Source organism: Muscardinus avellanarius (assembly GCF_963383645.1).
Source record: "Muscardinus avellanarius genome assembly, chromosome: 7".
In the NCBI taxonomy this organism is placed as follows: Eukaryota; Metazoa; Chordata; class Mammalia; order Rodentia; family Gliridae; genus Muscardinus; species Muscardinus avellanarius.
Window position 1 is genome coordinate 63503596 of NC_137793.1, and position 14217 is coordinate 63517812.

General features: G+C 44.4%; 1 protein-coding gene across 11 annotated transcripts in view; it reads left to right on the forward strand.

Moving 5' to 3' along the window:
• The window catches only part of CDC42BPA (CDC42 binding protein kinase alpha), a gene marked incomplete at both ends in the record, with an annotated part of 335066 nt that extends 327007 nt beyond the window's left edge, over window positions 1-8059 (forward strand). For all 11 annotated transcript variants that reach the window (XM_080699099.1, XM_080699104.1, XM_080699105.1 and 8 more), the window contains 2 exons: window positions 7414-7571; window positions 7928-8059. In XM_080699099.1, the coding sequence (XP_080555225.1) occupies window positions 7414-7571; window positions 7928-8059 (290 nt within the window). The remainder of the gene's footprint in view (window positions 1-7413; window positions 7572-7927) is intronic.
• Between the last annotated feature and the right edge of the window lie 6158 nt (window positions 8060-14217).

Here is a 14217-nt window from a genome sequence, read left to right on the forward strand (position 1 = left end):
TTGGAAATAGCCGCTCATCAGTCAAGTTCAGCCTCCTTCTTCTCTTTGCTGAGATTTCCCTTCCATTATCTGGAGTCCCTCTGGTATCCCCAATGCTCACTCGTTTGGGCATATTAGAGGAAACATATGTCCCTTTTCTTTCTGTGTTTGGCTGATCTCACTTAACATAATGCTTTCTAGCCCTTTCCATCTTCTTACAAATGACGTGATTTTGTTCTTCTTTATAGCTGAATAGAATTCCATTGTGTGTATTTCCCATAACTTTGCAAACCATTCATCTGTTGATGGGAGCCTAGGTTGTTTCCAAATTTTGACTATTACAAATTGTGCTGCTATGAACATAGGTATGCATATGTTGCTGTAGTTCTCTGTTTTCAACCCCTTTGGAAAAATACCCAGGAGTGGTAAAGCTGGATAGTATGGTGGATCTATTCCCAGTTTTCTAAGGAATCTCCACACAGATCTCCATAGTGGCTGAACTAGTTTGCACTCCCACCAACAATGTAAAAGAGTTCCTCTTTCCCCACATCCTCGCCAGCATTTATTATTGTTTGATTTCTTTATACTTGCCAATCTGACTGGGGTTAGATGGAATCTCAGTGTAGTTTTGATTTGCATCTCCCTGATGGCTAATGATGAAGAACATCTTTTCATGAATCTATTGGCCATTTGTATCTCCTCTTTTGTAAAGTGTCTATTCATTTCAGTTGTTGTGTGTTGGCATTTTTAATAATTTTTTTTACGGTATTGAAGATTGAACCCAAGGGCAGTCTACCTTCAAACTATTCTACCTTCCAACTCTATTTTATTTTTGTTTTGAAACAGGGTCTTGCTAGTTTGATGAGCATCTCAATACTTTCTGAGGTGGTCTTCAAATCTTCAATCCTCCTCTCTTAGCCTCCCAAATAGTGGAATTACAGCTGTGCGCCACCATGCCCAGCTTCAGTGAATTTTTTTGTCAATAAAATTCTTAATATTTAATTCAGAAGTAAACATTAATTTCATACCATACTCAAATATTGTAACAGGCTTGCATAGGATAAATGATCATATCCAAAAATATTACAAACCATTTTGTGTGTGTGTATGTGTGGTACTGGGGTTCCTGGAAGCCCTTTTCCCTCTGGTCTACACTCCCAGACCTATTTTATACTTTTTATTTGGAAACAGGGTCTCTTAAGCCAATGCAGCTGGCTTCGAACCTGCGCGATCCTCCTGTCTCCGCCTCCCAAGGGCGGGGATTACAAGCGTGGGCCACCACACCCGGCTACAAACCATTTTAATTTCATTGTATAGGTTGCTGTACACACTGATTTCCAGTCTCTTAAGACACTATCTAGACTCTCATACTGCTTCTTAACTCTTCTGGTTTCACATTTTTCAGTTTAAAATATTATTAAATATTTAAGAGTGGGGCGTGTTGGCACATACTTGTAATCTTAATACTTAGGAGACTGAGACAGGAAGATTGACAGACCAGCCTCAGCTACTTAGTGAGGCCCTCTGCAACTTAAACCCTGTTTCAAAATAAAGAATGAAAAATAGGGCCAGGGTTTATATTGGAGGTAGAATGCCCCTGAGTTCAGTCCCCAGTACAAAAAAAAAAAAAAAAAAAAAATTAAGCAGTTGAAAGTTGTTCACTTTGTTCAAATCTATCTTTGGTTAAATATACTTTGATCTCTAGCCAGAAAATAGACTTTATTTTTCTCTGCTTTTATTGGTGAAGTCTCATTATAATGTAAATCATGTTGACAGCGACATACATACACATAGGACTTGGTGCCCTCCCATGCCCTCCCCATCTCCACCCTTCCTCATACAGAGTACGAGATTGACATTGATATCATCACATATGTACACATAGCCAGTGGTAATAATTCCTTCGATGAACCTCTCTCTGGTGCCTCTCACCTTCCCTTAGACCACCTCCCTGGCTCAACTGAGGTTTCTCCTCCATTGTCTGGAGTTTCTCTGGTATCCCAATTACTCCCTAGCTTCCCAATTAACATATGACTCTTTACTTTTTGTGACTGGCTAATGTCATTTAGCATATTCTCCAAGTCCTTTCATTTGCCTTCAAATAACGTAATTTTGTTCTTTACTGCTGAGTAGAATTCCATTGTGTGGAATTCTATCCCATAATTTTGTAATTTATTCATATATTGATGGACACCTAGATTGGTTCCATAATTTGGCTATTGTGAACTGTGTTGCTATGAACATGGGTATGCATATATTATTGTAGTTCATTACTGTACTTCTTGGATTTCAGACTTTTTGTAAAGATACCCAACTGTGGAATAGCCAGATCACATTTCTCAAGTTTTCTGAGTAATCTCCATACTTAACTCCATAACAGCTTTACTAATTTGCAATCCCACCAACAATGTAGAAGAGTTCCAAGTTCTCCACATCCTTACCAGCATTTATGGTTTTTTGACTTCTTGATGCTTGCCATTTTGACTGGGGTTAGATGGAATCTATGTGTAATTTTGATTTGCATCTCCCTGACTGGTAACAATATTGAACATTTTTTCATGTATTTATTGGTCATCTGCATCTCCTTTTGTGAAATGTCTATTCAATTACCCACTTCTTGATTAGTTTATTTTTTTTAGTGTAAAGTCTTTTTAAGTTCTTTCTAAAACTAGCAACGATCTTCTCTTATTCTGTAGGCTTTCTCTTGAGACTCGTAGTGGTTTCCATTGATGAGTAGAAAGTTTTTTAACTTAATGCCATCTGATTTATTAATTCTTGTTTTAATTTTCTGAACTTTGGAGGTCTTATTGAGGAAGTTTCTACCTGTGCCTGTATGTTAGAGTGTTAAACCTATACCCTCTCTAGTAGCTTCAAAGTCTCTGGTCTAACTTCCAGGTCTTTGATCATTTCAATTTGACTCCTGAGCTGAGTGAGAGGTAAAGATTTACTTTCATTTTTCTACAACTGGATAACCAGTTTTCCTAACACCATTTGTTGAGAAGGCAGTCTTTTCTCTAATGTATGTGTCTGGGACCTTTATCGACAATCAAATGGCTCTTAAGTGCATGGATTTGTTTCTGTATCTTCTATTCTGTTCCATTGGTCTATATATCTGTTTTTGTGCCAATATCATGCTGTTTTTATTACTGTAGCTTTGTAGTATAATTTGGAATCAGGAATTGTGATGTTACCTGCATGGTTCTTATTGCTGAGAATTGCTTTAGCTATTCTGGGTCTTTTATTTCCCCATATGAAATTTATGACTGAGTTTTCTAGGTCTGTGAAGAATGACATTGGTATTTTGATAGAGATCACATTGACTCTGTAAATCACTATTGGTAGAATGGTCATTTTTATATTTATCCTGCCTATTCAAGAACAAGGGAGATCTTTCCATCTTCTGAGATTTTCAATTTCTTTCTTTAGTGTTTTATTGGTTTTGAGGTTATTGTGAATGGAATTGTTTCCAGGATTTCTTTCTCAGTGGATTCATGGTTGGCATATAGAAAAGTGACTAGTTTTCTTAGGTTGGTTTTGTATCCTGCTACTTTTCTGAATTTGTTAATCATCTCTAGTAGCCTATTGGTTAAGTTCTTTTAGGGGGTGGTCTTCTAAATATAGGATCATGTCATCTGCAAATAGAGGTAATTTAAATTCTTCTTTTCCTATATGAATTCCTTTGATATCCTTCTCCTGTCTTATTGCTCTGGCAAGAGTCTCAAGGACCATATTGAAAAGGAGTGGAGAAGCTGGGCATGGTGGCGCACACTTGTAATCCCAGCATTTTGGAGGCCGAGACAGGAGGATCTAGGTTCACAGCCAGCCTCAGCCATTTCATGAGGCCCTCTGCAACTTAGTGAGACCCTGTTTCAAAATCAAGAATAAAAAAATAGGGATAGGTGTGTGACTTGAAGATAGAATGCCTCTGGATTCCATCCCCAGTACCATAAAAAAAAAAAAAAGTACTGATAGTGGGCATCCTTGCCTTGTTCCTGATTTTAAAGGAACTCTTTCTTAGTACCTCAATTTCTCTGTTGATATGCTCTTTCATTTCCTGTATACTTCCTTTGAGACCTTTGATCATATTGAAGATCAAAATTTGAAATTCTCTTTCTGGCATTTCCTGCAGATCAGTATTGGTGATCTCTCTTGTTGTTAAATTGTGAGTTTATTGTTTCTCACTGTTCTTCATTATCATATTTTCAGAGCTCTCAGGTTTGTATTTTTGTTGTCGTGACATTTTCTTCCTCTTTGTATGTAGATCCTGTATCTATTTGGTACCCCTTTATTATAAGGTCTATGCTGGGGGTATATATTTGCCTCTACAAATCTGCGTCATATAATCAAACTTTTAAGTTTGTCTTCCAGATCTTCTTTAACTAGATAAAGTTCTTATTGCAGGTAAACAGGGCTTGGCTGCACGCCAATGTGTTCTCCAGGCTCAAACTCCATAGGGCCAGACACTGTGATGTTTTGTTCAGAGCCTACAGCCTGCTGGTTGAGATTTAATGTCCCACAGACATCACTGCTGTTCTGCTTTCTGGTGGTGCTCTGGCCACCACTGTGGTCAGTGGGCTTAAGCTCAGCAGGACCAGTGATTGCTATGTTCTGAGCTTGTAGCCTGTCTTGCTGAGCTTTGCTGGGGCCACCGCCACTGGTCTGCAGGCTACGATCATGTAGAGCACTGTTAATAACTGGTATGCATGCATGCCAGGTACAAGCTCTGCTGGCAGAGAACATGTTGAGTTCCCAGCTTGTAGCTGTGATCATGTGAACTCTGGCCTCCCTGCTTTCAGAGCCCAAGCTCTGGCAGGGAGAGATTGTACAGTTCTAAGCCTGGGGCTGGGGTGGCTTAGGTATTTATGTGATACATAAGTTCTGGGCACCTGTGACCACATAAGCCTTTGTTGGCCTCTGACATTAGTGCTTGTAGCACCCAAACATGGCCAGGCACAAGTTTATAGCGTTCTGAGCCTGTGACTCAATAGGTTGAGTTATTTCACCCCACAGGGATCACGGGTGACTGTCCTGTGGTGATAGCTGGAGATCCTGCAAGGGCGTGGTGAACTGTAACTCTAGGTCCCTCCTGCCCAGGTGTTCCTAGAGGCTGTCTGCTAATTCACATTTCTGCTGTGTCCAACAGTAGTCCCCACCCCCACCTCTGCAGGGGTGATTTGCAAACTCACAGACCCCTGGAGTCTGTTCATTGCCACACAAGTCCCTGTGGCTATGCAGGGTGGTCTCGTGCTAGGACAGCTTGTTAACTCACAGTCTTGAGGAGTGCAGCTCAGGTCCCTACAGGCAGAGATGAGTTCAGCTGCAGCCATAGGATCTAGTTGGGCCGTCGGGGTAGTCGGGTCTTTGTCAGGCGTGGAAAGAAAAGTTGACTTCTTTTCATGATGGTCCCTAGTCTCTAGCTTTACAAGTTTCTGCTACTTCTTTGCTGGAGCGCTCTGGGAGCCGCAGTGCTGGCAGGTGCCAGCCCCCACATGGCCTGGCCAAGATGGCACCACAGCTCTCCACTCCCCAGGTGAGAGCGTGGCGCTCTCTTCAGTCCTCTACACTTTCTTCGATTGCATTGCAGTTGGCTGTATTTGTTTTGTTAAGTTTTGGTTCTTTTCTTCCCTTGTCAAAAAGTAACTTAACCACTGGTTGAATTCAGAGTCTTGGAGCACCTACTACATGCTGTCTCTTCTATTCTGCCATCTTTCATGAGTTTTTAATGGTTTTTTTTTTTTTTTTAAAGTGACTGGCCAGGCATGGTGGCGCACACTTGTAATCCCAGCATTCGGAAGGCTGAGACAGGAGGATCTCAATTCCCAGACAACCTCAGCTACTTAGTGAGGGCCCCCGTAACTTAGTGAGACCCTGTTTCAAAATAAAGAATAAAAAATAGTGCTGGGGGTGTAGCTCAGAGGTAGAAAGCCCTTGGGTTCCATCCCCAGTACCGCCAAAAAAAAAAAAAAAAAGAAAAGTGACTCTAAATTAGCAAGAAGCTAAAGCAATCATTCATAGTCTGTATCTTAGAGTTACAGTAAGATCACAACATAAGCCGAGTGTGGTGTCACACACCTGTAATCCCAAGACTTGGGCGGCTAAGACAGGAGGATCGCATGTTTGAAGCCAGCTTCACCAACTTAGTGAAGCTCTCAGCAACTTAGCAGACCCTCTTTCCAAATAAAAAAATAAAATAGAGCTGAGGGTATAGTCTGAAGATAGCGGGCCCCTAAGTTCTACCCACAGTACCACAAAGAAAAAACACCTCACCATAGTGTATATTGACTAGTGGTCCTACTATCAAAACAAGAGTAACACATTTTTTAAGCAAAAACTAAACAACAGTAAGGAATTCTAAGCCTTAGTTTCAAATGTTTAGCAAGTTCTTTCTTGTTTTATCTTTCTGTGAGTGCAACTGGTCCCCATTATATGCCCCAACTCCAAGGCCAAAATAGAATAAGATTTTGTAGAAATTCATCCTCATTTTAATATCAGGTTTTTGCCTTTTAGAGTGAAAGTACCTCTTTTGGGTTTTCCTTTACCTTTTTTTTTTTTTTTTTTTTTGCTGTACTGGGGATGTTTGTTTGTTTGTTTGTTTGTTTTGGTGGTACTGGGGTTCCTGGAAGCCCTTCTACCTCCGGGCTACACTCCCAGACCTATTTTATACTTTTTTTATTTGGAAACAGGGTCTGTTAAGCCACCATGGCTGGCTTCGAACCAACGCAGTCCCTCCTGTCTCCACCTCCCATGGGGATTACAAAGCGTGCACCACCACGCCTGGCTTAGTCCTTTTATTTTTGAAACAGGTCCTCACTGAGAAGGGCCTCAGTGAGTAGCTGAGGCTGTCCATGAACTGTGATGCTTCTGTCTCTACCTCCCAAATGCTGGGATTATAAGCATGCACTACCATGCCTGCCTCCCCTTTTTTAATGCAAATTTCTTTTAAGTTTAGTGATGTCTTATCTAGGGGTCATTCTCCTTGGCTTCCTTGTTAAGTATCTCTGTTCTGAATCTGCTTTGTCATGTCCTGGGCAAGGCCCAGGAGAGGCAGCAACGCATCTATTAGAAGAAGGCTGGTCACATGATTATACACAGCTGCATAAATCCTGTGAATCATGCCAGGGGACCCCAGGAAGGGAAAGACTGGGTAGTACAGGGTGGGTGGAGACTGAGGGTCCTCATTACTGAGCTCTTGGCACAGCCTGGAAACTGCTCCCTGCATACCAGAAGCAACCAGGGTGTGTCGTGAGCAGGCAGCCATGCAAGATTGCTGGGATTGGTGGAGGAGCTGAGACCAAGGAACTTACTGTCCATCTGGGGAGGATTTCTCCAGGACCCCAGAAGGAGGGCTTGAATTATACACTTGAGGTCTGCACACTTCCTACTGGGTTGTCCTCTTCTACATATGTAAAGTTTTTCCTGAACTGTGTGCTACAGGGTCATCCACACAGAATGGCAGTGCACTGAAGCGGGAATTTTCTGGAGGAAGCTACAGTTCTAAGCGGCAGCCAATGCCCTCCCCATCAGAGGGCTCCTTGTCTTCTGGAGGCATGGACCAAGGAAGCGATGCCCCGGCAAGGGACTACGATGGAGAGGTGAGTGGCTGCTGCACACGGGCGATGGGGACCACTGAGTGTCCAGGCTGGTGCATTTACGGCAGTGCCTTGGCTGCAGCAGGGGGCTGCGCTCACTCAGGGCCAGGGGCAGTAAAGCTTGTTGCCTGGCTAGCAAACTGCAGTTTCCCCAGAGCTATTCAGACTTTCAATGGCTTTTGAAGGGAAATACCTACATTTCTATTGACCTCTCAGCATTTTTTATGTTCTGTGCCTCTTACATTGACAGTGAAGTTTCCCCTGGGCCCTTTGGTCAGGGCGGCTGGAGGGGTCTGGGGTGCAACTGAGTACTCTGTCTCCCTCTGCTTCTCATTGATGCTTTACTTTGTGCCTTACAGGACTCTGATTCTCCAAGGCATTCCACAGCTTCCAACAGTTCCAACCTGAGCAGCCCCCCAAGCCCAGTTTCACCCCGAAAGACCAAGAGCCTCTCTCTGGAGAGCACCGACCGCGGGAGCTGGGACCCCTGACCCTGGCAACCCTCATCAGTGCCCCTCCGCTGCCTCTTCCCTGTTCCTCCTCCTCCCTCCACCTCGGCTTGGAAACGACGAAGGGCAGCAGTAGCAGGGTAGGGACTCGGTGGCTCTGAGGACATCCCTGGCACAGCAGGCCCCTCAGCCTGATAGCAATGCAGCAACAGGCAGATTCCATCACAGCTGAGGTTGACGTCATTTATTTGCACACTTAGAATTGCTATCAGTAACATTTCACCCCTCCCCCAAAAGGTAGTGTAAGTAGACAGACTACACACATAGAAGTGGTAAGAGTAAGATTAGACAGCCCCTGTCTTCACAGTAGCGCCCCACCATCGCCCTCAGATAGTGTGTGGGATTCCGCATGCCCAAGGGGCCAGATTCCTGGAGAGGCTGCTGAGCTGAGCTCTTGTTTAGTAGCCTCAGTGAGTAAGCATCAGACCGACTGTTGCCAGGAAATCCTCATAAATTAAAACAATGCATATTTTACTACAATACAGAGTTTAAGTAAATACATAAATGTAGAGTTAAATACTGAATGTATATAGTCAAAAGAAGCATCTTGTATTCAATGAAAGATGGATGCATATATGAGAGAGAGTGTTTAATTTAAAGAAATGTGTTGTTTCTTGTCTGTTTCTCAACTAAATCATGTACAGGGTAGAAAGGCCTCAAGCTAACATTTGTAGAGGGAGAGTGGGGGAAATCCAGGTCCCTATGGTACCCTGTCCTTAAGACTGGTGGCCAACTGCAGACACCTGGGGAGCTTTTAGGGGACATTCAGACTCTGGCTTTGTTGTTTCAAGTGCCACCAGGTACCAGAGTTTTAACACTTAGAGCCGCTTTAGTAGCAGCTTCAAAAGGCACACTCTGCCCAAGGCATTTCTTTTTCTAGTGATAAAATTTGAACCTCACTTTTTACTTTTTATTATATTTTGATATCTTCTGCGGATGAATGTAGAAATATCATTCTGTCACCTTCTGATCCCCTCCATCTGAAAGGACACAGGAATGCCATAACTTCTGAAGGTCCATAAAAAGGTTCACAAAAGTGCTTTCTTCATGGGCAAATCTGGTGCCTCCCTGGGTCACGGAGAAGCGTCTGTCCCTGGGCTAGAGATGCCTGTTTGGTTGAGGGTGAGTGTGAGCTTCCTCAGTGAGCCAGGGCGGGGGAGGAGGCTTTCATCGCCAAGGAGCCTGCAGCCTCAGAAGCAAGGACTTGAGCAGCAGGTGGCGGAGCAGTCCCACCCTTGCACATTGGGGGGGTTGTGGGCCTCTGACTGAGTTCCTCCCTCGGCTCTGTATCCTGTTGTTCTATTACGTGTTTCCATTTGATTCCTGTGTCCTACTTACTATCAGGAAGTGAGGTGCAGGATCAGGAGAACTTATTTCCACATAGTCATTTCACCAGTTAACACTTGTGTAGACTGAGGTAAAGATAAAAACAGCTCATGGAAGTGAAAAGAATCTGCCTCTTAGTTTATCCAAGTTTCTGAGAGAAACAGAAACAGGGTTTTCTCTTCTCTTTGAAATTCAGCTAAAACGAAGCAGGTTCTCATGCAAGTGCCAAGCTGGGTCGCAGGGGTACTCCGTGTTCTGCCATCAGCAGGCCTGGGCCGGCCTGCCACAGCCTGCTGCAGGGCCAGGCTGTGTCCAGGTGTTCGCTGCCTTACAGCGCTGGTTACCAAGATTCGTTGAGGAAAGAAAGGATCCATTTGGGGGATTATATTGCAATCACTTCTAGAAGGAAATGTAAAAATAACTGCTTTGACACCGGCATTCTGGATTTGCTGCTGGCTCAGATGATCAAGTTGGATATATTTTGTTTGGGTGGGCATGATTCACTGCATAGTTCCCTATCAAATCTTTTGTCCTTAGAATAGACGTGTCATAGAAAAGTACTTTTGTACATCCAAGTATCAAGCGCTGGACCTTGAGTTTGGTCATTGCCATATGTGGTCACTGCTTGAACTTGGCACTTCCCTGGGAGAAAGGGGTGGGGAGCCAGCCGGTTGCTAGGCACTTGTGATTGGCTCCCCTCTTCAGTCCTCCCCTTCCATCTCCCTTCTCTTCCCAGGCAGAGAAGGCAGACCCAGGCCAAGACTGACAGGACTCTACACTGAGCCATCAGTTTGTAGCTTTGACAACCCATTGTGAATTTTTGTTGCCTGTGGGTGCTTATTTTTTCAAAGGACACTTATAGAATCAAAATATAAACCTACCTGTAGTTCAGGCTCCACTACAGTGAGTCCTGCTGCCCAGCCTCCCAGCAGGCAGAAAAAAGCAAGCACCCGCAGAGGCTGCCTGCTGCCAGACAGGTGAGCAGCTCGTTCTCTGTAACCCAGCGGCTGGCATTTGCAGCCCTGGGCCTCTCCCGCTGTACTGTGGGAAGCGTTGCCCAAGTTGGTTCAATTCTATGGCAGGTCTTGTGGGGTGACACTGCCAGGGCAATAGTTCTCGGGGGATTTTCCCAAGATAATGATCATCCTACTGGGCTTACTCCACCCCTACATATGAAGCCAGTTACCATCAGGAGCTTCTCCAAAGAGTGACTGAAAAGATGAACAGATTCCAAGAAATGGAAAGCAAAGATCATTCAGAGGGGTCAGTTCACAGAGGTCACAGAGAAGGTATTTTGTTGCATCTGAAGTCATCCTTTTTTCATGCTGGACATTTCAAAACTCTGTATTTCAACAAAAACTAGTTTCTCAAATAGAAAAAAAACACACTCAAACATTTCTGGCACAGTGTCTGCATTTGTATTTGGTGCTATCGATGTCCAGCCAATGTGTTATCTGCCCTTGAATTCTGGTGAATCTTGTCATGTGCTTTTTGGGTGTATAAATTTATATACATACATATATTTATTTTTGCCAAAAACAAAGCCTTCCTTCTTGTCAGATGATTACTGAAGCAGATTTCATTTCTTTGGTTAATAAAAATACACACATATATTTATTCCAAACCCAGGCCACACTTAGCCACTATAACTCTTTCCTAGGGAGCACAGCCTTAAGCTGTTAGATATAAGTGGAAAGGGTCCACCTATTTGTTTTTCCAGCCAATTCTTGTACTCCGGATTCAGGGGAGAATATGAAATTCCTGTTGTGTTTACAGCAACAATCTGTCACTCCCCAGCTGGCTCTCAGCCTCCCTCTCTCCTTCCATATGGTTAAAATCATGTCATTCTGGTTCTTAGAGGCCACGTATAGTTCTGAGAAAGACCAGTTGGTTTATGTGGAATCTCGGGTGTCGTTAAGGAAAAGCCAGAGCAGCAAGGCGGGGATCACCCCATCTCCGGACTCGGTGGGCTGGTAAATGCTCACCTCCCACTCCAGACCAGCATCCCTCGAGCAGCCTGCGCGCCTGCTATAGCCCACGCTTGGCCATAGCCCAAGTCAGTGGGCTCAGCAGGGAATGAATTGGGCACCTCTCTGCCTCTTCCCACTGGCCCCAAATTAGATAAGCTGCATGACCTTTCATTGCACCACCGGAAAACCGCCTTCTTGTTAGGACCCCATTACTCCTCAAGTGCAGCCCTCTCTGTAGAGCCCTGCCAGGACCCTGGCCCTGCTCCCACTAAGCGCTTCTCTCCTCCCAGACTAGCAGTAGGCCAGCGCTTCTCCCTCCCCAGGGACAAACATCACACCTGAGGCACAGGGACAGTGACAGGCAGACTGGCCACCACAAATCGACCCTGATGGCTCATGAAAACAAAATGACCTACCTTTTTATGTGGTAGTATAATGTCCTTTATAAATTTTTTAGAGTTTTTCTCATTGTAATATTATTGTACAGTTTTGCATGGCCTAGGTGTAATCATTTTTGTTTAGAATATGCTGACCAATATGTGTGTATGGAAGGGGAAAAAATATTGTTTTGCTTCTTATCACTTATTTTATTTTGTTTTATGCCCTCAATGTCTTAGGGAACTTTGTAAGATTCTCTGCTACCAAACAATGATGTGGATTCTTTTGCACAGAAATATTTAAGGTGAGATAGTCGAAAATGTTAACAAAAGACTCCTCACCAATACTTTATGTTATCACTTAATATTAACCGGACTTTGATGTATTGCAATAAAACAGGGAACTGTTAACAATTGAGTATTGTGTCTTCTTTCAAAATCTGAGGGATAGCCGGGCGTGGTGGCGCACACTTGTAATCCCCGCGCTTGGGAGGCAGAGACAGGAGGATCGCAAAGGTTCGAAGCCAGCCGCGCGCGCTGGCTTAGGAGACCCTGTTTCCAAATAAAAAAATGTAAAAATAGGTCTGGGAGTGTAGCCCGGAGGTAGAAGGGCTTCCAGGAACCCCAGTACCACCAAAAAAAAAAAAAAAAAAAAAAATCTGAGGGATGGTGAGGAGGCTGACTCCTGGCGTCTTATTTGTCCTGCTGTCAGGGCCCCTCCTTCCAGGCCTCTCCTCAGACTCAAGGACATGGGCTTGCCCACCCCCTGTGGTTTAAGCTGGGACTAAGTGGCCCTGAGCTCTCAGCTCCCCTCTTCCTGTTGCTGCTGCTCCTGCGGCCAGGCTCCCTCCCGCCTGAGGCTCCAGCAGTGGCCCTGTTGGGGGTGTGAGCAGCTCTTTGAATGTCAGGATTGTGAATTTGAGGACACACAGGTAAGGCCAGGGGAGTCTTAAGAGAAATTCTAAACTGTGGATGCAGCTGAACAGTTATTCTGAAAACCCTCCCAGTTTCCATGAATTGACATGCTTGACCCTTAACTGATACTTTGGTTTGTTATAATTTGAACTGTGCTTTAGAGGCAGCAGCTGTGCAGTGGTATGGACAGGGCTTAGCAAATTTTTTCCATAAAGGGCCAGTCAATAAATATTTTTGGCTTTGTAGGCTGTGTATATAGTGTCTTTGCCATTACAGTACAACAAAATTCCAAAATGTAAGTGAACAAGAGTGGGTATGTTTCCAATACAACTTTAAATATGCAGTGGGCCATATTTGTGCAGCCCTTCCCTAGATATTAGGGATACAAAGAGTCCTATAATTCACATTTTCACGTTCAGTTTGAATGAGTAGGCATAGGGAGTCATTCAGTCCCAATACTGTTAAGTTACAGTAAGTATAAAAGATGTGTGGCCAGGTTCAGAGCAGACTTCCCTCAGGGTACTTATTTATAATCCCATGATTTCCACAGTCTTAAGAGTCTTCTAGTTTTTCAGCTCCCTCTCAGGGTGCACAAAGCCTCTTTTCCTAGCAGTTTTGCTCAGCTCTTGGGGAAGCAAAAGCTGGCTATTTTCTCTCTTCTCTGCCTCATTTGTTTTAGTAATTTGCAAGGAAGACAGCCGGGCTGGAGCTCCTTCATGGACCTTGCATTGTGGTTGCTCCAGATCTGAGCAAGAGCCAGTGGGCACTACGGGCACCCATACTACAGGACAGACTTGTAGGGACCATGCAGGCCTCTCCATCCTGTCCTGGAGCCCAGCTTGTCCAGAAGTTTCAGAAAGCTCTTGTAAGAGTTTTGTTTTGTTTTTTGCGGGTCTGGGGATGGAACCCAGAGGCATTTGACCTTCAAGCTACACCCCCTCCCCAATTTTTTATTCTTTATTTTGAAATAGGGTCTCACTGAGTTCCAGAGAGCCTAAGTAGCTGAGGCTGTCCATGAACTGTGATCCTCTAGTCTCAGCCTCCCAAATGCTGGGATTACAAGCATGCTCTACCACGCCTGGCTTGTAAGAGCTCTTAAGCCCTGTGTAAGGGCAAGTCTTGGACCGCGGCGGTCCTTCCTGGCATGTTTTCAAATGCTCACAGGCTGTTCTGTAAGCATCGCTGGCCCCCAGAGAAAGCCACTCTTCAGGAGCGTCCCCTCAGCTGTGCTGGTCTCTAAAGCGGGCTCTGCTGCCATGTGCCAACCAGTGGGCAGGCATCCCAGTCATCCCACAGGGGCCAAGCACAGCAGGTAGGGGAAGGATGGTGGCTTCTCCCCCTTCCCTCCCCTCTGCTGCCTCCTTCCCTTGGATCTAGCTGAGCCCCAACAGGCTGTGCTCTGAGAGCCCTTCAGAGGGAAAATCCCACTGTGGTGATGAAAAGTGGGGGTGAACCAATATCCCCCCAGTCCTTAACACAGAAAATGGTACAGTCCCCAAAGCACTTTTCACAAGCACTTTTTAATTGAACTGAAACAAGTAAATGTGATAAT